At 37.1% G+C, this 22,484-nt stretch overlaps 1 protein-coding gene across 4 annotated transcripts in view; it reads left to right on the top strand.

Moving 5' to 3' along the window:
- Uggt2 (UDP-glucose glycoprotein glucosyltransferase 2) overlaps window positions 1-18,226 on the top strand; it is a 180,714-nt gene extending 162,488 nt beyond the window's left edge. For all 4 annotated transcript variants that reach the window (XM_005317032.5, XM_040281658.2, XM_021729926.3 and 1 more), the window contains 3 exons: window positions 738-854; window positions 4,868-4,994; window positions 17,753-18,226. In XM_005317032.5, the coding sequence (XP_005317089.2) occupies window positions 738-854; window positions 4,868-4,994; window positions 17,753-17,775 (267 nt within the window). In that variant the 3' untranslated portion in view covers window positions 17,776-18,226. The remainder of the gene's footprint in view (window positions 1-737; window positions 855-4,867; window positions 4,995-17,752) is intronic.
- Window positions 18,227-22,484: the final 4,258 nt, after the last annotated feature.

Below are 22,484 nucleotides of genomic sequence, written 5' to 3'. Positions count from 1 at the left end.
TTTCTACATAAACAGTACTGTTAGTTGCAAATAACAGCACTTTATTTCTTCTTTTTAATCTGTATATCTTTTATTTCATTTTCTTACTGTATTTGCTAGGACTATATCATTTTTAATCAGAGTGTTGAAAGAGGAATCCTAAAATTATAAATCCTAATTAGAGCTTATAAAAGACAGCTAATGCAGGTACCTGCATGCCATTGGCTATGGAATGTGAACATCTGGGGAAAGAAACAACTGTCTCTACTGAAGTGTCCCTTAGTCTCTCCAGAGTTCTCTAACTTACTAGTCTCATTTGTCGAACATCAGCATGCAGAAAGGAATATATTCATGGGCATTGTTTCCAACAGGGAGTTGAAAGGTCACCTCAGAATCATGAGAATGTGGTAGTGACCAACATAAACACCAATAGCAGGCACATGTGAATAGTTAACTTTTGACATTCCAAAGCAGATCAAGATACTGAGGCTGTCCACTGGGGGAATATGAAGTGGTGGATTTCAGGGCCTCCCTTCTGGAATGAAGCCTTAAGGGTTTGTGGATATAGTTCCAGTGCATATGTTCATTCATAGGACACAAGAATATTGGATCAAATTAGGCATTTAGGGCTTAAAAATATGGAGATACCTCAAATTGACATGTTTTTATGATCTGTTTGTAGTCTGATGATATTTTCAGCTTCTTTCCTTCTGACTCTAATTTCTATACCTCTGCTTAAATCATTTTTTTTTCTATAGGATCTTCCTAACAATATGATTTACCAAGTTGCCATCAAGTCTCTTCCTCAAGATTGGCTATGGTGTGAAACCTGGTGTGATGATGAATCCAAACAAAGAGCCAAAACTATAGATCTGGTGAGTGTCTGTTTACATTTATATATAAGTAGATGGGGAAGTGTTCAAAAGAGAAATATTTTGTTTTACAAATGGATGGCACATATATTACCTCTTTTTCTGCTGCTCAGTTTGCTTCGCATTTTTCTTAGGTTAGCAAGTAGAGGGCTGTGTTGGGGGAACCCCCAAGACCACCCTCAGGTTTGCTAATTCAGAAGGAAGAACTCAGAGGATGCAAAATATATTGTACTCATTGCAGCGAAAGGACAGAAAGCACAGTCAGCAAAGGGAAAAGGCATGTGGGGCGAAGACAAACTCAGATGCAGATCCTCTCTCTCTCTCTCTCTCTCTCTCTCTCTCTCAAGTCATACAAGACAAGCTTAATAACTCAAAGTCTTAAATTTTGCAGCATATATGAAGTGTTGCCTCCAAAAGATGCTTATTAGAAACACAATTCCCATGGCTTTTCTGGGGAACTTGTCACCATGCAATCACCCTCTGCCTGGCACATGCCAAAAATTATCAACTCCCACAAGAAAAGCAAGTGTTTGGCATAAACCACATTTGCACACTTTAGGCACAGTGAGCCACTCTTATTAGGGAATGTGAGACCTGTCTGAAACCTGAGTTCTTAGATGCCAGTCAAGGGACAACTTCACAAGCAGGCCTATCTAAGAATAGTGGTAGCAGTTTTGCTGTGGAACATCTTTTCTACTTAGGGTCTTTTGAAAGGAGGATCATGAGCTAACTGAAGATGTTTATAAATCGGCTATATCATCTTAACAATACTCACATCAGTTCTCTCATCGGTATTCTCCCCAAAGGAGATTACCAAGATAATTTTGTCTATTGAAATTATCTTACACTTGTCTTTTTCTGTAGTCCTTCCTTGCTTATTTTTCAGAGATTATTTCTCTTAGATTTTCATTTTAAGCTACACAGCATAGTTATATTTTCCTAAACACAAAATATTTGAAGCCAATTTGTTTTTCCAACGTCTAGAACATACATTCCAGTACTGTAAGATAATACAGTTATTTCTCTGACCATAATATTGTTAATGAAAGTGTTTGAGTATAAAATAATTATTTACAAGGTCTTCCTTGAAGAATGAACTACCAAAACATAGCATTTTTACTATTTTGAACAAAATAAGGGAGGACCATAAAATCCTGGGACATTTACCGAGATATATGTAGATTCATAGATTATTTTTAAAAAGTAGCAAACCACCATGGTCGAAGGCAGTCAGAGGTGGTAGAATATAATAGAAACAAATAAAATGGCCTTGTTAAGAGGGAAGCAAGAGAATTTTATGAAGCAAAGTCAAAAACATTACTGAATGTAAGTATTAAGATGTTAAGGTTATTAAGGTTGTATTGTGAAGATAAGGTTGTGTCTGATGTGTTAGTGCCACAGGTCTCCCTGAGATCTTCAGTACTTGGTTTAACATGAGCTACTATAGCAAACCCCAAAACTTCTGTGGGGTCACACTCATGTAGCCAATCTAAGTAAGCATCCCTGTCAGTAAGTAGCTTCCCTGTGCTCTGGCCGTGACTCAGGGACCACTCCCCATCAACCTGTGCCTTTTTCATCTTCTCAGCTCTTGTCACCATCTCTGTTCCTCTGAGGCCACTCCTTCCAGTACAACAGCCAGTTGCATTTATGGCTTTGGAGCACTTAAAATTGTTGCTAGTCTGAATTGAGGTGTGCTATAAAGGTGTAAATAATACACATCAGAGTTTGAAGACTCAGTGTAATGAAAAGAATACTAAAATATGTCATCAACTATTTTTATATTGATTACATGTTGACTAATTGCATTTTGGGTATATTAAGTTAAAATATACTATCAAATTTTATTTTACCTATTCATTTTATATTTTATAAATGACTACTAGAAAATATTAAGTGGCTAACCTGGTTTCCATCATACCTCTATTGGATAGTGCTGATCTGGAGAAAAGTAAATAGGAGTATGGAAAACATGTCCTGAATCTTAAAGTCCTGTATTCTTAATAGGTGTTGGTCACACTTCCAAATTTTAATGTAAACAAGCTGAAAAAGTTTCATTCTTGAATGGATATCTACCTCCTTGCAATAGTGCTGCACAGAAAAAAAAGGGTGTTATACATTTTGATGTTCAGAAAACCACCTCTCTCTCAAACACTTAAAATGGAAGAGTGAGCTATTCTTGGGGAAAAAAAGTTAAGGGAATGCAGAAAAATCATAAGGAAATGGCCTGAAAGTGAGTAAAAGAGCATGATTAATGGTATTAAAGGTGGAAAGGAATGTTGGGCTGCTGTCTCATTTTTTAATCCAGGTTTCTTAGCCTTAGCATTTGGGGCTAGATAATGCTTGCCTGTTCTATCTGTTGTGTAATATTCAGCAGCATCCCCTGACCATTACCCACTAGATGGCAATAGTACCCCACTTCCCCTCAGTAATGACAACTAAAATTCCCAGACCTTGCCAAAGTTTCCTCCTGAAGGATATGATTCCCTACTTGGAACCACTGATAAAGAGGATAGAAAACACAAGTGCCTACCCACACATATGTTGTAGTGCGCAACACACACAACCTAAAGAAAACAGTGTTTTTATTTTAGTAGTTGCTTTCACGTTAAAAAGAAAGTAGTCCCATAACTTTTACTTTATAGAAAATATTGCCTGTGAAGTTATCTTCTGTAAAGTAGATCCCGTTTTCCATTTGCTTTTGAAATATATCACTCTAAGGAAAATTAAAAAAAAAAACAATGTAATTAACTGAATATATTTGACAGCAAGCTTGTGGCTGATGACTAATAGCTTTCCCCATGGCAGTAAGAGAAAAGCCAGTTGAGAAAGTGTCACATAGAAGCTAGCTTCAAGACACGTTCTGTATTAATGAGTTGTACATAGCAGATGGGCTGCCTTTGTAACTTGATGAAGTTGATATTCCTCCTGTTGTCTTCTCTCTCTCAGTAAGCAGTAACTACATTCTTCACATTGCTCAAGCCAAAGGTACTGGAGTCATGAGTTTGATGCCTCTTTTTTCTCACTGCTTATGTTCAGCACATGAGGACATCCTTCAGCTATGCCTTCAGAAGTAACCAACATCAGATCCTTATCAACCTCATCCCATAACTTTTTCCTTTTAACCTTTTTTTTCCATATTTTTTATTGGTTGTTCACAACATTACAAAGCTCTTGACATATCATATTTCATACATTGGATTGTAGTGGGTTATGAACTCCCAATTTTACCCCAAATGCAGATTGCAGAATCACGTCAGTTACACATCCACAATTTTACATAATGCCCTATTAGTAACTGTTGTATTCTGCTACCTTTCCTATCCTCTACTATCCCCCCTCCCCTTCCTTCACATCTTTTCTCTCTACCCCATCTACTGTAATTCATTTCTCTCCTTGTTTATTTTCCCATTCCCCTCACAACCTCTTATATGTAATTTTGTATAGCAATGAGGGTCTCCCTTCATTTCCATGCAATTTCCCTTTTCTCTCCCTTCCCACCCATCTCATGTCTCTGTTTTTAATTTAAAAAAATAAACACTTGATAGTGGGACCAAGTAGGTTAAGTTGATGGTATATCAGCAAACACTGGAGATTGTTATTTTAGTTTCTTTTGGGGGTGAAGAAATGAAGACTGACCCCTGCCACATTCCTTTACAGTATGGTATGCAATTTAGATCTTTCATTAAAGCATTATAAAGAATTGTTTGACACTCTTCTTATGAACCAACAAATTGTCTTTCGATTTTTTAAGTTTCTGATTGAGTACTTGTATTAAGCAATTATTACTTATATAGGGGTGTGTGTGTGTGTGTGTGTGTGTGTGTGTGTGTATTTGTCATTTCATTTAATCCTACCTATATTAAATTTCCAGTATTCAAGTTCTGAGTAGGGCTCTGCTTTTTGTTAGATATATTTTGTTTGCCCTAGTAAAATAGAAGTGTCGCCAAGTATTTCCTTTACGTTTATTTACTAAAAAGCGTGGTTCTTCACTAACAAAATTTTATTTAAACTTTTAGTGCAATAATCCCAAAACAAAAGAACCAAAACTAAAAGCTGCTGCCAGGATTGTCCCAGAATGGATAGAATATGATACAGAGATACGACAATTACTAGATAATCTTGAAAATAAGAAGAAAAGTACAAGTAAGTCATCCCCTTGCAATGATATCTGAACCATATTACACTGACGAGATGAGAATATTGAAGATTACAGACAGTATTGAGATTGTTCTTAATTACATTCTCAAGTGATTGTCAGTTTTTATTTTAAAATGTCTATACAAAAGGGGCCAGGGTTGTGGCTTAGTAGTAGAGCACTTACCTAGCACGCGTGAGGCACTGAGTTCAATCCCTGGCACCACAAACAAATAAATAAAATAAAGGTATGTGTCCATTTAAAAAAAAAAAAAAAAGTCTGCATAATGATTAAGAATTTCATTTTTATTTAAAAATGGATATGTTGTCCCCCAAGAATCTTCAATTTATACCTCTATATAGCTAAGTAGTATATTAGTCTCCTGATACAGAGGTGAAAAATAAGTGTTGTCTTTAAGATTATGCTAAATTTGCCAGGCATGGTGGAACACACCTGTAATCTTAGCAGCTTAGGAAGCTGAGGCAGGAGGATCACGAGTTCAAAGCCAGCCCCAGCAAAAGTAAGATACTAGGCAATTCAATGATACCCTGTCTCTATAAGTAAAATACAAAATAGGGCAGGGGATGTGGCTCAGTGGTCAAGTACCTACCAACTCAGGTTCAATTACTGGTACCCAAAAGAGGAAAAAAAAAAAATATTACACTGAATTTCCCAAATGTGAAAATCCAAAGTAGTAAGAGCTTTAGGTAGCTCACTAAAAACATTACCTCATGTCTTCTAATTAATCTTTATTATTTTTCTGGTTTTAGTAATCTTAGTTGTGGTTTGAAGAGTGACCTGGTTTGGGTTAGATTTGCTTACATTTCTTAGTATTTGAAAAGTTGCTTTTGCCTTGGCATTTTATCACCTTATAAAAGCTTCAACAAATACATGTGCATTTCTATGTTCATTTCACCTTAAGTTATACAAATTGTTGTCATTTAATTGTTCATAATACTCTTATAATTCTTTTTTTTCTGTAAAATATGTAGTAATGTCCCCATTTTTGTTTCTGACTTTTGGTAATGTCTTTTTTTTTTTTTTCCATAATGAGTGTAGCTACAGGTTTGTCAATTTTGTTAATCTTTTCCAAGAACCAACATTTAGTTTTGTTGGTTTTCTCTAGTATTTCTAGAGAAATACTTCTTTATTAAGTTTATTTATTTTATGGTACTGGTGATTGAACCCAGGGTCTGGTGGTGCTAGGCAAGCTCTCTAGTACTGAGCTATTGCTCCATCCCTGTTATTTATCTTGATGTCATTGTTTGTAACAATCTCTATCACTACTCTCTTTGCATCCCATCAGCTTTGTTTCCTAAAGACTCGTCTCTCTCTGGCCTTTAACATTTTTTTCATTGTACTTTTGGAGTTTTGAAAAATAATCATTCCATTTTTTCTGTTCTCTTTCCAGAATTCTAATTAGTTGAATTTTTTTAACCTCTTGAATTAATCCTCTACATTATTGATTCGCTTTTTATTGTGGTAGAAAAAATACAGAATATGAAATTTACCATCTTAACCATTTAAAAAGCATACAATTCACTAATGCTAAATATGTTCACATTGTATTGAGACATATCTTCATGATATTTTTCATTTTATTAATCTAAAACTATATCTGTTAAAAAAACATTTTCCCTTTTCCCCTTATCCCCAACCTCTGATAACCACCACTCTACTTTGTCTCTATGCATTTGACTACTCTAGAACCCTCATATTAGGTGGAATCACACAGTATTTGTTTTATTGTTGCTGACATTTCATTTAGCACAATGTCCTCAGGCCCTTTCTGATTTTAGTAAAAGTATTTTCTTTCCTTCTAATCATCTTTCCCCCCCCCCCTTGTAGTTCTGGGGATCAAACCCGGGGCATCATACATGCAAGGCATGCTCTTTCCCACTGAGCTGCACCTCCAGCCCTCCTTCCATTTAAAGGCTTAGTAGTATTACATTTTATGTGTATGCCATATTTTGTTTATCCACTCAGCTATCAGTAGGTGTTTGGTCTGCTGTTAACTGCAGTGAATATGAATATGCAAATACCTTTTGGAGACCCTGCTTTCAGTTCTTTTACATACCTACCCAGAAATGGGACTGCTAAGCACATGATAGTTCTACTTTTAAATTTGATGAGTCCCCAATAGCGTTTTCCATAGTGGTTTGCAACATTTATCATCCTACCAACAGTGCATAAGAGTTCCAGTTTATCTACATTCTCACAGTAATTGTACTGTTTTTTTTTTTAATGGTTGCCTTCCTAATGAGTCTGAGATGAAAGTCTCATTGAGTTTTTGATATCCATTTTTCTGATAATCAGTGGTGTTGAACATCTTTTCATATACTTGTTGATCATTTGTATATCATCTTTAAATGTCTGAAAAATCCTTGCCCATTTTTTAATCAAGTGTTTTAATTTTTTGTTGTTGAGTTATATGAGTTTTTATATATATTCTAGATATTAACCCCTTATCAGACATTTGACTTGTAGGTATTTTTCTCCTTTGGTAGGTAGCCTTTTTGCATTCTATTGATTGTGCCCTTTGATGTAGTCTCACCTATTTTTCCTTTGTTTGCTTGCACTTTTGGTTTCGTATGTAAGAAGTCATTAACACATCTAATCTCATAAATCTTTTCCCTATGTTTTTTTCCCAGGAGTTTTATAGTTTCAGGTCTTACACTTTAAATGAATCAGTTTTAATTTTTTTGTATATGGAGTAGGTTAAGAGCCAAACTTCATTCTTTTTTTGTGGATATTTATTTTTATGTGGATATTTATTTTTCCTACCTGTAGAGACTTATCAAATTTTCTCTTTGAGTGACCTTGGTATTTTTTTGAAGACAAGTCAATCATACATGCCAGGTTTTTTATTCCTGGGTGCTCTATCTCATTGGTCTACATATCTTTCTGTCTTTTTGCCAGTACCACATTGGGTTTTTCCCATATTTTTATTTAGCGTATTACAACACAGGGATTTGTTGTTACATATTTGTACATTCATATAATATGACAATATAACTTGGCTAATATTATTTCCCAGTATTTTTTTCCTTCCCTGCTTCCTACCCCCTGAGTCCATTTTCTCTAACTCTAGTGATCTCCCTTCAATTTTCAAGAGATTCTTCCCCATATGCCTTTCTTTTTGTTTTTCTTCTATAGCTTCCGTATAGGTAAGAAAACATACAACCCTGACCTTCTGAGCTTGATTTTTTTTTCATTTAACATAATGTTCTCAAGTTCCATCCATTTGCCTACAAATGACAGTGTCATTCTTTATAACTGAATTAAACTTAATTATTTTTCTTTATTCATTCATCCATTGACAGACACCTGATTTCATAGTTTGACTATCATGAATTGTGCTCTTATAAACTTGGGTTTGCATGTATCACTATAGTATGCTGACTTTAATGGCTGGGTCATACGGTACTTTCATTTGTACTTTTTTGAGGAACTTCCATACTGATTTCCATTGTACTAATTTACAATCTCACAAACAGTAGAAATCCATTTCTTCACATCATCTCCAATATTTTTTATTATTTATATTCTTGGTGGCTGCCTTTCTGACTGGAGTAAAACTAAGTTTTTTAATAACTAGCTTTTATTTGCATTTACCTAGGTGCTAAAGATGTTGAATACTTTTTTTTTTAAAGAGAGAGAATTTTAATATTTATTTTTTAGTTTTCGGCAGACACAACATCTTTGTTTTGTATGTGGTGCTGAGGATCGAACCTGGGCCACGCAAGTGCGCTACCGCTTGAGCCACATCCCCAGCCCTGTTGAATACTTTTTAATAAATTTGTTAGACATTTGTATTTCTTTAGAGAAGTACCTGTTTAATTAATTTGCCTTCTTATTAATTGGATTTTTTTTTTTTTTGGTGTTTGAGTTCTTTATTCTGGATATTAATCCTCTTTTAGAATAAAAGCTAGAAAAGATTTTTCTCCCATTCTGTAAGCTCTCTCCCCACATTCTTGTTTCTTTTGCCATGCAGAAGCTTTTTAATTTGATATCATCCCATTTATTAATTCTTGGTATTATTTCTTGAGCTTTAGGACATATTCCTATGGAGAAAGTCATTGCCTGTGTCCGTATGTTGGAGTTACTTTTCTTTTAGGAGTTATATAGTTTCTGGTATATTTCATAGGTATTGATGCATTTTGAGTTGACTTTTGTGCAAGGTGAGAGAAAAGGATATAGTCTCATTCATCTACATATGGTTAATCAATTTTCCCAGCACCATTTGTTTTAAAGGATATAATTTCTCCAGTGTATCTTTTTGGGACTTTTGTCAAGGATCAGATGACTATAGATGGGCAGATTTATCTCTTTGTCGTCGTCTTTGTCTCTTTGTTTTTCAGGATTGGCTTATTTCACTTAGCATGATATTCTCCAACTCCATTTATTTATGGCAAATGCCATAATTTCATTCTTCTTTAAAGCTGAGTAATATTCCATTGAATATACTCTTGGTCTGCGAGTCTGTTTTTATGCCAGTTTCATGTAGTTTTTGTTACTGTAGCTCTGCATTATAATTTGAAGTCTACTTTGGAGAAGGCTGCATGAAGAGCTGTGAAAGTGAATTAAGCTGTTGTTGGATGAAATAGTCTAAAGATTTAAGTCTATTTGGTTTATAATATATTTCAGATCTGAAGAGTCTTTGCTGACTTTATTTCTAGATGACCTATCTATTGGTCAGAGACTTGTATTGAAATCACCCAGTATTATTGTACTGGATAAGTCAAGTAGTTTCTGTTTTACGTAATTAGGTACATGAATATTCTGGGCATAAATAATTTACTCTCATTATATCTTCTTGAATTGTTTCCTTTATCACTTGAATTGACCTTGTCACTAGTTAATTTTTGCTTGAAGTCTGACTTGTCAGATATGAGAGCAGCTACTACTCCTCATTTTTTGATCATTTGCATAGTATATCAATTGTTATTTTTTCACTTTCAGTCTGTGGCTGTCTGCCTGTAAGGTGAGTCTCTTGAAAACAACATATAGTTAGGTCTTATATTTTTAATCTATTCTGCAAGCCTATGTTTTTTAATTGGAAAGTTGACACTGTGTGCATTCAGTGTTTTTTGGAGAGATGTTATTAATTTCTGCTATTTCAATTTATCCCTAATGTTTACTTTGGTCCTGTTTTTCATTTGCTTATTTTAAAACTCTAGGGCATGTTTTTTATTTCTTCTGTGTGTAGTATTTCTTGAACTTTTTTCTGTAGTGCCAGCTTTGTATTCATGAATTCTTTGATTCTGAAGGATAGCTTCTCTGGATATAGCAATCTTGGTTGACAGTTATTTTTTTTAAGAGCTTGGATCACATTATTCTAAGCCCTCCAGCATATTAGAGTTTTTGCTGAGAAATTAGAAGTAATTCTTATTGTCTACCTCTAAATGTGACCTGACTTTTTAAAATTTTTAATTGTTTTAATTAGTTATACATGACAGTAGAATGCATCTATGCATTTTGATACATCATACATAGATGAGATATAATTTCTCATTTTTCTGAGTGTACATGTTATAGAATCATATTGGTCATGCAGTCACATATATACTTAAAGTAATAATGTCTCTTTCATTCTACTCTCTTTGCTATCCTCACATCCCCTCATCTCCTCCCCTTCACTCACCTCTACCTAATCTAAGGTAATGCTATTCATCTTCTGTTGAGATGGGTTTCTCTTCTACTTTTATTAGTGAGCCTTTTTAGGGCACAGCCTCCTCTTGCCAGTGTCTTGGGAGATATCAGGTTCTTGTGAATTTTTCACTATATTTTCAAATGGGTTTTATGTTATAGTTTTGCTTTTCATTCTTTGATGACGATCAGTGTATTTTGATACAGTGTATATTGTGTCAGAACTTGAGGATTCCACTTTCCCTGCAGATGGGTTGTTCTAAGAATGGTGTTCTAAACATCAGGGTATGGGGTACACCCTCTGTGATTGCTCTTAACTGTTCTGTCTATTCAAAGGATATGGGAATGATCTGGATTGAGACCCTCAAATGTGTTGGTTCACAGCCTTTGTGTTTATTCTCTGGTTTTGCTATAGGAGTGGATGTCCACCAGTAGGAACTGAGAGTGCCCTGGAGACTTTCCTACTTTGTATCTGGTTGTTAATTTGGAGGTTTTGTCTCTTCTATTCTTTGTATTAAACTATTATTGAAATTTAACATAGTTGATTTGTGTGTGGATCAAGTATACTTTCTTGGCCGGGTTTAGCTCAACACCTGAGTATCTATTTTGTGAACTTGTAATGAATGTCCCAGTAGATTACTTAGCACCTTACAGAAAAGGGGGGAAAGAAACAATAGCAACAACCAAAGCATACAATATAGATAACATTAAAATAAATGCTTGCTGCCTACCATGACATCTACAACACTAATTACCACAAAAACAGGAATGGTGGAGTTAGCAGTTGCCAACAGCAAAAACAATAAACAGCTGTGAACTAGATCTGGCATTAAAGTAAGCATCTGTCGACAATACCATCTATAGTAATAATAACTGCAAGAACATAAATGGTGGGGTCAGGAATTGTATAAACAAATAGTTCTAGAAGATAGTAAAAATACAGTTCATTAAGAGAAAAGAAAGTATGAAAGGGCAGGTAAAGAAAGTTTAGAATGTTCAAAATATGAATAGAGAAAGAAGAAAAGATGTAGCAAGTAATGGCTATAAAGGAGAGAAAAAATAAGAGACTTTGGCAATTGCAGAGTAAGAAGAAAAAGAAGCAAGAGAAACATTCAAAAACAAAATCAAAATAAGCAATCCAAAACATAATCCACAAAAGACAAGACAGAAAAGTAATTTCTTTTTTAATTGTTTAAAAAATGCTAAATAGGAGAAAAAAAGAAATATATATATTTCTTTTTTCTCCTGTATCTTTTTTTTTTTTTTTATAAACCAGTCAGCACATTAAGAACAAAAATGGGCTGGGGTTGTGGCTCAGTGGTAGAGCACTTACCTAGCACATGCGAGGCCCTGGGTTTGATCAGCACCACATAAAAATAAATAAAATAAAGGTATTGTGTCCAACTACAGCTAAAAAATAAGTATTAAAATAACAAGAACAACAATAATAATAGTAAAAAAGATTGTCATTTAAAAATGAAGGAATTGTTTCCACTGAGGTGGTCAAAACTGTCAACAAGGATGGCTGATCACTTTCTGTCCCCAACTGTCCTATTTGTTGCTTCCTGGGCTGTGTACTCTCTTGGCAAGAGATGGGGGTTATTAAAGCCTTCCTCTTTTGTGGTGGTCACCAGCTAGAGTGTCCTAAAAAACTATTTGAAATAGCTCCCAACTTTCCTTCTCACCAGTATAAGGTAGGATGGAATGTGAAGTACTGTTGATTGGAGTTTTGTCTACACAGACCAGATCGATGCACTTCCACAGTGGAACTGCTACAGAGTTCTAAGTGGGCACTTCTAGTGCTGGGGCTTAGCTCTGATCAGGCCTTTGAGACTTTGCTGGGTGGGTGTATCTGTTCTGGAAAGATCAGATCAACACATCCCTACTGCTGGGCAGCTGTCAACTGCTGATCTCAGGAGCCTCCTGAAATTTCTGCTTGTAGGGCCGGGGAGCCATCCCTCTACAGGCCCATGCCCATGCATGTGACCTACTTAGGCTTGGTGTATTCACACCTGCATGTTCAGTGTCCTGATCTGCTTCAGCTGGTTACCTGAACCACCAGACTCAAAGAGAAAGCAAATTGCATTTCTCTTTGTATATCTGACTTGCTTCTCCCTGAGTACAATTTTCTCTGTGCCTGTTCACGTCACATTCCACTATACTTGCATGATAGGCCATCTACCATGGCTGCTTTCTGGGACAGTATAGCGTTGTTTACCATGATCTTAAACACTCCCACAGCAGCAAGCTGCAGCATGCTCCCCTCAAGATTGCCCCCCATCTCAGCTGTCCATTTGGCAATTAAGAAACACAGAGCACATTTCAAACACCACTTCTCTGTGCAAGCTCTGGATCAGCCAAGTTCATGCTGCTTTTCTGTTCTACAGATTTTTCCTTGCCAAATTTGTACATTGTGTTTCTGTCTGTTGTACCAATTGCAACTGCCACACCTGGCTTGGCTCCAATGTACTCCTTCTTGTTCCTTATTCAATGAGCCCATTTTCTGAGTCTCTAAGAGACTCTGATTGTCCGATGCTAAATTTCAGTGAAATACCCTCTTTCACCCACCTCACTGAGAAGCAGGTCTCCTGCTTGAATCCCAAGCCATGGAACAGTAAGGAATACAGCCTTCCTGTAATCCACCATCTTAAATTACATCACACTGTTTTGATTATTTTAACTTTGCAACATGGAAATTGGGAAGTACGAGTGTGCCAACTGCATTTGTCTTTTTCACAATTGTTTTCAGTGTCCCCGGGACTTCATATGAATTTTTTTTAAAGTCATTATTAATACTGCATTTATTTTTTTTTAATTTAATTTTTTTTATTGGTTGTTCACAACATTACAAGGCTCTTGACATATCATATTTCATACATTAGATTGAAGTGGGTTATGAACTCCCAATTTTACCCCAAATGCAGATTGCAGAATCACGTCGGTTACACATCCACAATTTTACATAATGCCCTATTAGTAATTGTTGTGTTCTGCTACCTTTCCTATCCTCTACTATCCCCCCTCCCCTCCCATCTTTTCTCTCTACCCCATCTACTGTAATTCATTTCTCTCCTTGTTTATTTTCCCATTCCCCTCACAACCTCTTATATGTAATTTTTTTTAAATCTCTTTTTTTTTTATTGGTTGTTCACAACATTACAAAGCTCTTGACATATCATATTTCATACATTAGATTGAAGTGGGCTATGAACTCCCAATTTTACCCCAAATGCAGATTGCAGAATCACGTCGGTTACACATCCACAATTTTACATAATGCCCTATTAGTAATTGTTGTATTCCGCTACCTTTCCTATCCCCTACTATCCCCCCTCCCCTCCCCTCCCATCTTCTCTCTCTACCCCATCTACTGTAATTCATTACTCTCCTTATATGTAATTTTGTATAGCAATGAGGGTCTCCCTTCATTTCCATGCAATTTCCCTTTTCTCTCCCTTTCCCACCCATCTCATGTCTCTGTTTAATGTTAATCTTTTCTTCCTGCTCTTCCACCCTGCTCTGTTCATAGTTGCTCTCATTATATCAAAGAAGACATTTGGTATTTGTTTTTTAGGGATTGGCTAGCTTCACGAAGCATAATCTGCTCTAGTGCCATCCATTTCCCTGCAAATTCCATGATTTTGTCATTTTTTAGTGCTGCGTAATATTCCATGGTGTATAAATGCCACATTTTTTTATCCATTCATCTATTGAAGGGCATCTGGGTTGGTTCCACAGTCTAGCTATTATGAATTGTGCTGCTATGAACATCGATGTGGCAGTATCCCTGTACTACGCTCTTCTAAGGTCTTCAGGGAATAGTCCGAGAAGGGCAATAGCAGGGTCAAATGGTGGTTCCATTGCCAGCTTTCCCGGGAATCTCCATACTGCTTTCCAAATTGGCCGCACCAATTTGCAGTCCCACCAGCAATGTACAAGTGTACCCTTTTCTCCACATCCTCGCCAGCACTTGTTGTTGTTTGACTTCATAGTGGCTGCCAATCTTACTGGAGTGAGATGGTATCTTAGGGTGGTTTTGATTTGCATTTCTCTGACTGCTAGAGATGGTGAGCATTTTTTCATGTACTTGTTGATTGATTGTATGTCCTCCTCTGAGAAGTGTCTGTTCAGGTCGTTGGCCCATTTGTTGATTGGGTTATTTGTTATCTTATTGCCGAATTTTTTGAGTTCTTTGTATACTCTTAATATTAGGGCTCCACCTGAAGTGTGAGGAGTAAAAATTTGTTCCCATGATGTAGGCTCCCTATTTACCTCTCTTGTTGTTTCTCTTGCTGAGAAAAAACTTTTTAGTTTAAGTAAGTCCCATTTGTTGATTCTTCTTATTAACCCCGGGACTTCATATGAATTTTAAGATGAGTTATTTTCTATTTCTACAGAAAAATGTCATTGGGATTTTGATAGGCATTGCATTGAATCTGTAGATTGCCCTAGGTAGTACAAATGTTATAACAATAGTCTCAATCTGTGAGCATAGATGTCTTTCCATTTATTGCATCTTTCATTTCTTTTGGAAATTTGTAGTTTTTGGTGTGCAGATGTTTTACCTTCTTGATTAGATTTAACTTTGATCTTTTTGGTGCTGCTGTAAATAGAATTATTTTCTTAAATATTTTTTTAGTTGTCAATGGACCATTATTTATTATTATATGTGATGCCAAGTATCAAACCCAGTATCTCATGCATGCTAGGCAAGTGCTACACCAGTAAGCCACAACCCCAGCCAGAATTATTTTCTTTATCCTTTACATTATAAAGTATATATCTCTAGTATATTCTTTCCGTCTGTTTTTGGTAAAATATTTCTTAATTCTCAACAGATCTTTTCCCTGCTTGCTTCCTTTTAATTTCAGTTTTGTTCTGTTTTTATTGCTTCATTGGCTTATCTCTTGAAAATACTAACTAGCATTATTTTAAGTGTTGCTGTAGACCTCTAGGTTACTATGTTTCTTCAGGGTGAGCTTTTTGGTGAGTGAATCTTGGTCTTTTCTCCTTGTGTCATTTGTCTTCCTCAAATACTTGGAGATTCTTGGCTGCTTGTTTATGTTTAAGAATGAAAGATTAGATTGATAAAATATATAGCTACCTGTGGGAGTTCTGTGTTTGGGATTGGGGGTCTACAAACTTCGTGATTGTGACATGCTTGGTGACTAGGAAGTTTCTGTGCAAAGACACAGAATACCCGACTGCTAGGATATACCTGGCTACTGGGAAACTCCTGTGCAAAAGCACAGGATGCAAGGCTGCCATACAATGTCCTTCATGAGTTTACCCTGCTTCCCAGGCCTAGGATGCCCAGCCTCACCCTCTTGAGGTAATATAACTATGCAGGCACTATCTGGTCTCCATGGTAATGCCCCTGGAGGATAGAGACCCCATGTTTATTCTAACCTGGACCTTATCTCAGTTAGCTAACACTCAGGATTAAAGAAATACTAATTAGAATGTAGTCATGGTAATGGTGGTATGTAACTTTTTTGAGTTAATAAACTCAGCAGGAGGGAGGAGCAGACACTTCACTTCTGCACTACCTCACTTCATTCTCTCTGCTCCATCCTGTCTGCCTGCTTGTGCTTTTAGTGTCTGTGCTTTGTGCACCTTCTCACAGGTCTCCCTGTGCAGGTATTTCTCCACAGGTATTCATTACAGCTAGCATGGTTTCCTCTGTCATGGTACAAATGTGTCTTTCTCCAGTATGCTTCTTCCCTGAACTGGAGTGATAGCTACAAGTGCGTCTAACAGGCTTCCCTCTAAGAGTGTGGACAAGGAACATACCAAAGCCCATCCCACACACCACTCCAAGAACCCAGGTGAAGGCCTTTCACTCTAGGGCATCCACACCCACCCAGAAATACCTCTCCCTGTCTTCCTCTTCACCAGCATCTTTCAAGAAAGAGTCTTCCACTTTTTAATCTTGGATTAAATACTGACTGTTTCTCCCTGCAGTGTGAGGGCTTGATGGGCACAGATTTCCCACATAGTCCTTCAGTCCGTGGCTTTACCTACCTAACTCCTGACCCCCTAGTGTGCTCTGCTAGAAGGGCCTCCCAGGAAATCAGCTCATCATCTCAGCTGTTATATATCAGCATGCTTCTTTATTCCGTTTCTAGAAATTCATTGATAACTCTGGCACTTACCTCATTATTGTCATCCCCTTTTATACTTATTATCTTTCCAGTTGAATTTAATGGAGAGAGAAATGTAATCTGACACCTTGGAGAACAAAATGTGTTTAAATAATATTTTAATCAATTCCTGCCAGAAAATACCAATATGTACCTGTTGTGCAAGCTGAATAATTTGTTAGATTTTTTTTTCTTTGTACTGGGGATTGAACTCAGGGGCACTCAACCACTGTTTAGAGACAAGGTCTCAGTTGCTTAGCGCCTCACTATCACTGAGGCTGGCTTTGAACTTGTGATCCTCCTGCTTCAAGGATTACAGACGTGCTCCACCATGCCTGGCAGGCAAGATCTATTTATCTTAAACTGAGGTTTTAATCCTATGTTGTATTTATGTTATGGATTTTTTAAGTGTTTCTGGTTTTATTTCATAAAATAATGTTTGTGAACATATCTGGGTCTTAGAGATAACAAAGGTAAATAAGGCATGCCCCTTGTCTCATAGACTCATAGGAGCTCACCTTCTAGGTGGTTAAAAAGACAAATAGTTATGATATAGTATAATGGGTACCAAGATGTACAAAGAGCTACTCTCATGTCAATGTAATGAATATATAGAAAAACTAGGGGGCTAGGGATGTGGCTCAAGCGGTAGCGCGCTTGCCTGGCATGCGTGCGGCCTGGGTTCGATCCTCAGCACCACATACAAAGATGTTGTGCCCGCCGAAAACTAAAAAATAAATATTAAAAAAAAAAAAGAAAGAAAAACTAAGACTAGGATTTTCAGTTAACACAAGTGCTAAGTTATATACACACACATCCCCATCCCATTCCTTGATGAAAACTAAGATTAGGATTTTCAGTTAACACCAGTGCTAAGTTATATACACACACATCCCCATCCCATTCCTTGATGAAATTTAAGCTAATTTAATATTTAAGGTTTCAAGAACTAAATAAACTTTCCTTCCCCACAGTATTGGCACATGATGAGCTCTAGCACTGGAACAGGAAGAGGAAAGTGCGAACAGAAATCTGCCACCTGCTGGGAAGTGTGGAACTACTGCTAAGACTATCAAGAAGTTTTGTTAATGAGTGACATTCTTCAGTTTTAAAAACTTTAATTATTTAAAATACTTAATGTATGGAATAAGTCTAAGTTATGTAGAAATGATCATTTATATATTTAAAACTGGATAGTTCCTTTTTCCTGATGGCCGAAACATTGGATTTATGTCTGTTGAGTTTGGTGTTTTGCCAACTAACCTGGTAGAAGACATCTGACCAGCTGGTCTTTGTGGATGTTTGTCAAACCATCAGGATCCTTTTGTATTCCAGCTTTATGTGCATCCCTATTCCTATTCACAAAATGTATTAAAAATCAGAAAAATTATTTTTTCTAAGAAAAAGGACTCATGGTAATCTCTGAATAATAAAAGCAATTAAACCCATTTATATCTACTATTTTTTAAAATGGAATTTAATGTTACAGTATAATCATTTATTTTTCTTAAGCCCTATAAGGTTTTTATCCTAGACTTATTTATGTTGCTTTCTAATGCTTATAGTTATATTTCATAAAATTACGTTCATGGGCATATGTGTATGTATTCTTTTTTAAAAAGGACTGGGTACTTCTATAAAAACTAAGTTATGGATATAAACAGTTTGTTTTCCTGTTTTAATGATAGGAAATGGATAAATAAGAATAGTAAATATTTAACTACCCAAATATTCTAGAATCATTGGATCTTGGGACTAGGAGATATTTCAGATCATTTGAATCTCATTTCCTAATGTCTGATTCAGTAGGTCTGAAATGAATATAGGAAATCACAATTGTTTAAAAGGCTCTCCAAATGATTTGGTTGGTGAGTAAAGTTTAAGAAACATTTAATAGGGTTTAGTGGTTGCCCAATGTGCCAGCCACCATTTCCAGGGCTCTGTCACATAAAACCTCAGGTCATCTTGGAAACCTCCAGGACAGAGGAAAACTCTTCCTCTAGTCACAGGCCATTCCATCTTTGGATAGCTCTATACAGAGTTCCACAGTGAGCCCAGAAGCTCTCTGCTTACTCTTTTGAGCTCTTACAAACTGGACTAATCATTGAATATTTGAGCACAGCCCCTAGAGTATTTGAAAAATACCTGTTAGCTTTCTGTCACTGATGCCTGAGATAAACAACTTCAAGAAAGAAAGATTATTTGGTTCATGGTTTCAGAGGTTTCAGTCCATGGTTGCTGACCATGTTGCTTTGGGCCTGTGGCAGCATAGTATATCACAGTAGAACTGTATGATAAAGGAGGCCTGTTCACCTAATGGCTGCTAGAGAGCAAAGAGGAAGGAGCTACACCCAGGTCACCTTCAAGGGCAGGCCCCAGCTGACCTAACTCCCTTCACTGGGCTTGAACTCCTGAAGGTTCCACCACTTCCCAGGAGTGTCAGAGGCTGGTTACCAAGCCTCTTAGCATATGGGCTTTTGGGGGACATTTAAGATCCAAACCAAGACAGTACCTTCCCCTAGCAGCTCTATTCATTCCTAATAAGAGAACACTTCCCTGCCCCTCTCCCCTTGTCACTTATTGTGTGCTTATGATAAAACAGTGCTCTAAATGTGGCCAACTCTGGTAAAACTGTATTTTTCCTGTGGGTTTACAGGATCCTAGGGGGAGTTCAGAGGCTTGCGGGGATATAGGTTGGCCCACAGTGGCTAAAACCATGTAGCTCTTCAGCTCATTTTTCTTTGGAGTTGGGTACAATGCTGGGGCTTCAGTGAGAGGCAAGAGACTAAGGTCCCAGCCCAGGCCAGATACACCATCTAGCTTCTCAGGAATCTGCCATGGCGCCTGGGACAGAAGACCAGTTGACTGTCAGGTGGTACTTTGCCTGCCTTCATCATCAGCCTTTGTTTTCATGTCTGTTAAGATTCTTACAGAAAGAAGAATCAGCTGGGTAGACATCTGAGTCTGTCCTCAATCCCCATTACTAACAACCAGTCTGAAATTCTAGAATGTTTCAGAAATAAGCCCAAATTACAGAATAATGAAGTCTTGGTACCTCCTGATTGTTATCTTGTGATTTGAATAACCAAATTTACTTATTTCCAGATCATTGATACCTTTTATTTGAAAATCTGGGTTTGTAAGTAAGGTATTTCTTTATAGGGACATTCTTTGATAAAATGACACATTTTGAAATCCAGTTATTTTGAGCTTTCATGCCTACAGACTGCCACACAAAAACCTACCCGCTTCAGGGACACTTTACATAACTGTAGGTCTAACCTGAGTATGAGGGTGAGAAAGCCAAAATATAGCCCTTTGGGGATGCTGAACAAATATGGCCCAAGGGCTACATTCAGGACCCTAGGTTTTGGTTTTCGGGGATAGGCCTTACATCAAATGTTAGCAAAAATGGAATCTTGGGGAGGTGGGCAATCCTGTAACTTTGAGAAATTGTTAGGCTCACACTTTTTTGAGAAGATATCTATAGAGTTTGAACTTGAACTGTGGTAACCCATGAGGTTTAGGTTGGCAGTAGACCCAGAACATGAGCTGAAGACAGTCAAGTCTTCGTAGCACTTGATGCTTGGGGTATGAAAAGTTTTATTGGGAAAGTGCTCATTGTCTGGTTCCACTTGTTAGTTCCTAGAGGGATAGAATCAAATGCTTCCAAAATGCACCACAGGCCACATATCAGCCAGAACTAGGTAAAATCTGACCTCATTAATCTTAAAAATGTAGCTTGACCACATGAGTGGGAGCCTGCACAAGGATGCTCCTCTGTGGCAGGCCCTGAACCCAGCATCTGAGGTAGAACCAGACAGGAAGTGGCCACCACTCAGAAGAGGTTTCAGGGACCCAGGCAGAAGAGCTCCAGAGGTAGTATGTAGCAAGTCTGAACATCCTTCTGTAATTAAAAGTATGGCTAAGAGAATTTTCTTTTCTGAAATGTAGAAGCAAAGAAGTTCATGGAATATAGCTGCTCACAAGTAAGACTGCCTCAAAGGACTGATGGATCTCAGATATGTGGGTCCAGAGATCAAATGAAAGATGCTGAGGGAACCATGCTCCGTAGTGGAAAAGTGTAAGTAATACCCCTATACCATCCTGCCCAATTCTTTTACTCCATAGAACCTAAGGAGTGCACAAATTTCCAAAGAACCAGGTGGTTGGATAAAATCTCACTTTTGGTGGCAAGTGAAGACTTTGAAGGCCATAGTTGGAATTGCAGGCAACTTTGATTTAGAGGTATTTGGTCACATGTGCAGGTCTATACAACAACCATATTTTTCTAAGCCTTGAAGTGTTGTGATAATGGAACAACTGGCCCCATTTTGCACTTTTTAAATTAACCCAGTTTATCAAACTATAAAACTATTTTCTTAGAAATTCCTGACTTACAACTTACTATTAACAACCTTGTAAAAAATTCAAATTTGCCAATCTTACCCTCTATAGTTCTTACTTGAATTTGTTTATTTTGATCATATAGATCTGGCGTGTCTAATAGTACAGAGTTGGTATGCTTCCTGACGTTTTCTACTTTAGAAGTTAGAGGGTTTTATTAGAATTGAAAGAAAATTACTCATATTTTAAAAGAATGGCTCAAAACCAAAATGTACTTTGAATGATAAAGGGTCCAAATCAATCTTGTTTAATTTAAAATTTGGGAGAGCTGGGAGCTGTACAGCTGGAGAACGCAGTCTTTCTGCTTCTGTGAGGCTTTGATAGCTTGGTTACAAAGACACTCAAGTTGCAGGGAATGAAACATTGCAACAGGTGGTGTATGTGAAGAGGAGTACTGTAAAATCCTAAGACAACTACACCCTTCACTTGGGAGACAAAAATAACATCCTTTTAGAGAAACCAGTGTAAGGGAGGAAAAATCTTTTTAACTGTAAATGGTATACTGTGTTCAAGGAAATATCCAAATACCAAAATATGGTTGAAGTCTCTCGTGCTTTGTAAAAATGTTTGATTTTTATTTTCTCAGAAATACCTGGGGCACTAACATTGCTGGTGGCCTTTCCAAGACAGGACTGCTTATTCCCTGGGAGTATCTTATCCCAGGAGACTGACCCTGGTCAAAAAACAGACCTGAGTGAAGGGTGCAAGTGTGTTGAGAACAGATGCTGCAACTTGAGTACTCTCACCAGAAAGTATGCTGGTCATAGAATCCACACACGCTTATGGCTCTATCATCTGTTACACCCCCATTCCAGAGGGAGGATTTGCTAGGCGAAAAAAGGTTAAGGGCCTCCTGGGTGTGAAATGTGTGCCTTAAGACTAGAGTAATTGGGTTTCTTTTTTAATGTTCATGAAGCCTGACCCAGGCCAAGAAAGGGAGGGAATGGAGCCAGAAGCTCTGGAAAGAGAATCTGTTCCTCCCCAGTCTGATTTTAGGCAGGCCGCATGCCTGCTGCTCTCATTTACCTCATCCTTACACAAGGCTGACTGCTCATATGTTGACAGGATGCCATGAGGATTATTAAGTAAGGAAACTGAACTTCACAAGAATTTCTATACAAATTTAAGTGTTCTAGTTCTCCCTTACAACTTAGGATATGCAGAATATATAACCAAGAAGAAACGCTACCTTTGTTGGTAGAAATTTGAGATAGGCTGAAGCATCTCTCTCAGGACAACACAAGTAAATGGAGTAAAAGGGAAGGTCTTCAAAAGCTATTTGAGTGTTAGTTTTAATAT

The sequence above is a fragment of the Ictidomys tridecemlineatus genome, chromosome 6 (assembly GCF_052094955.1).
Source record: "Ictidomys tridecemlineatus isolate mIctTri1 chromosome 6, mIctTri1.hap1, whole genome shotgun sequence".
Lineage (NCBI taxonomy): Eukaryota > Metazoa > Chordata > Mammalia > Rodentia > Sciuridae > Ictidomys > Ictidomys tridecemlineatus.
The sequence above is the reverse complement of the archived record's forward strand: the minus strand, read 5'-3'. Positions and strand labels throughout refer to the sequence as shown.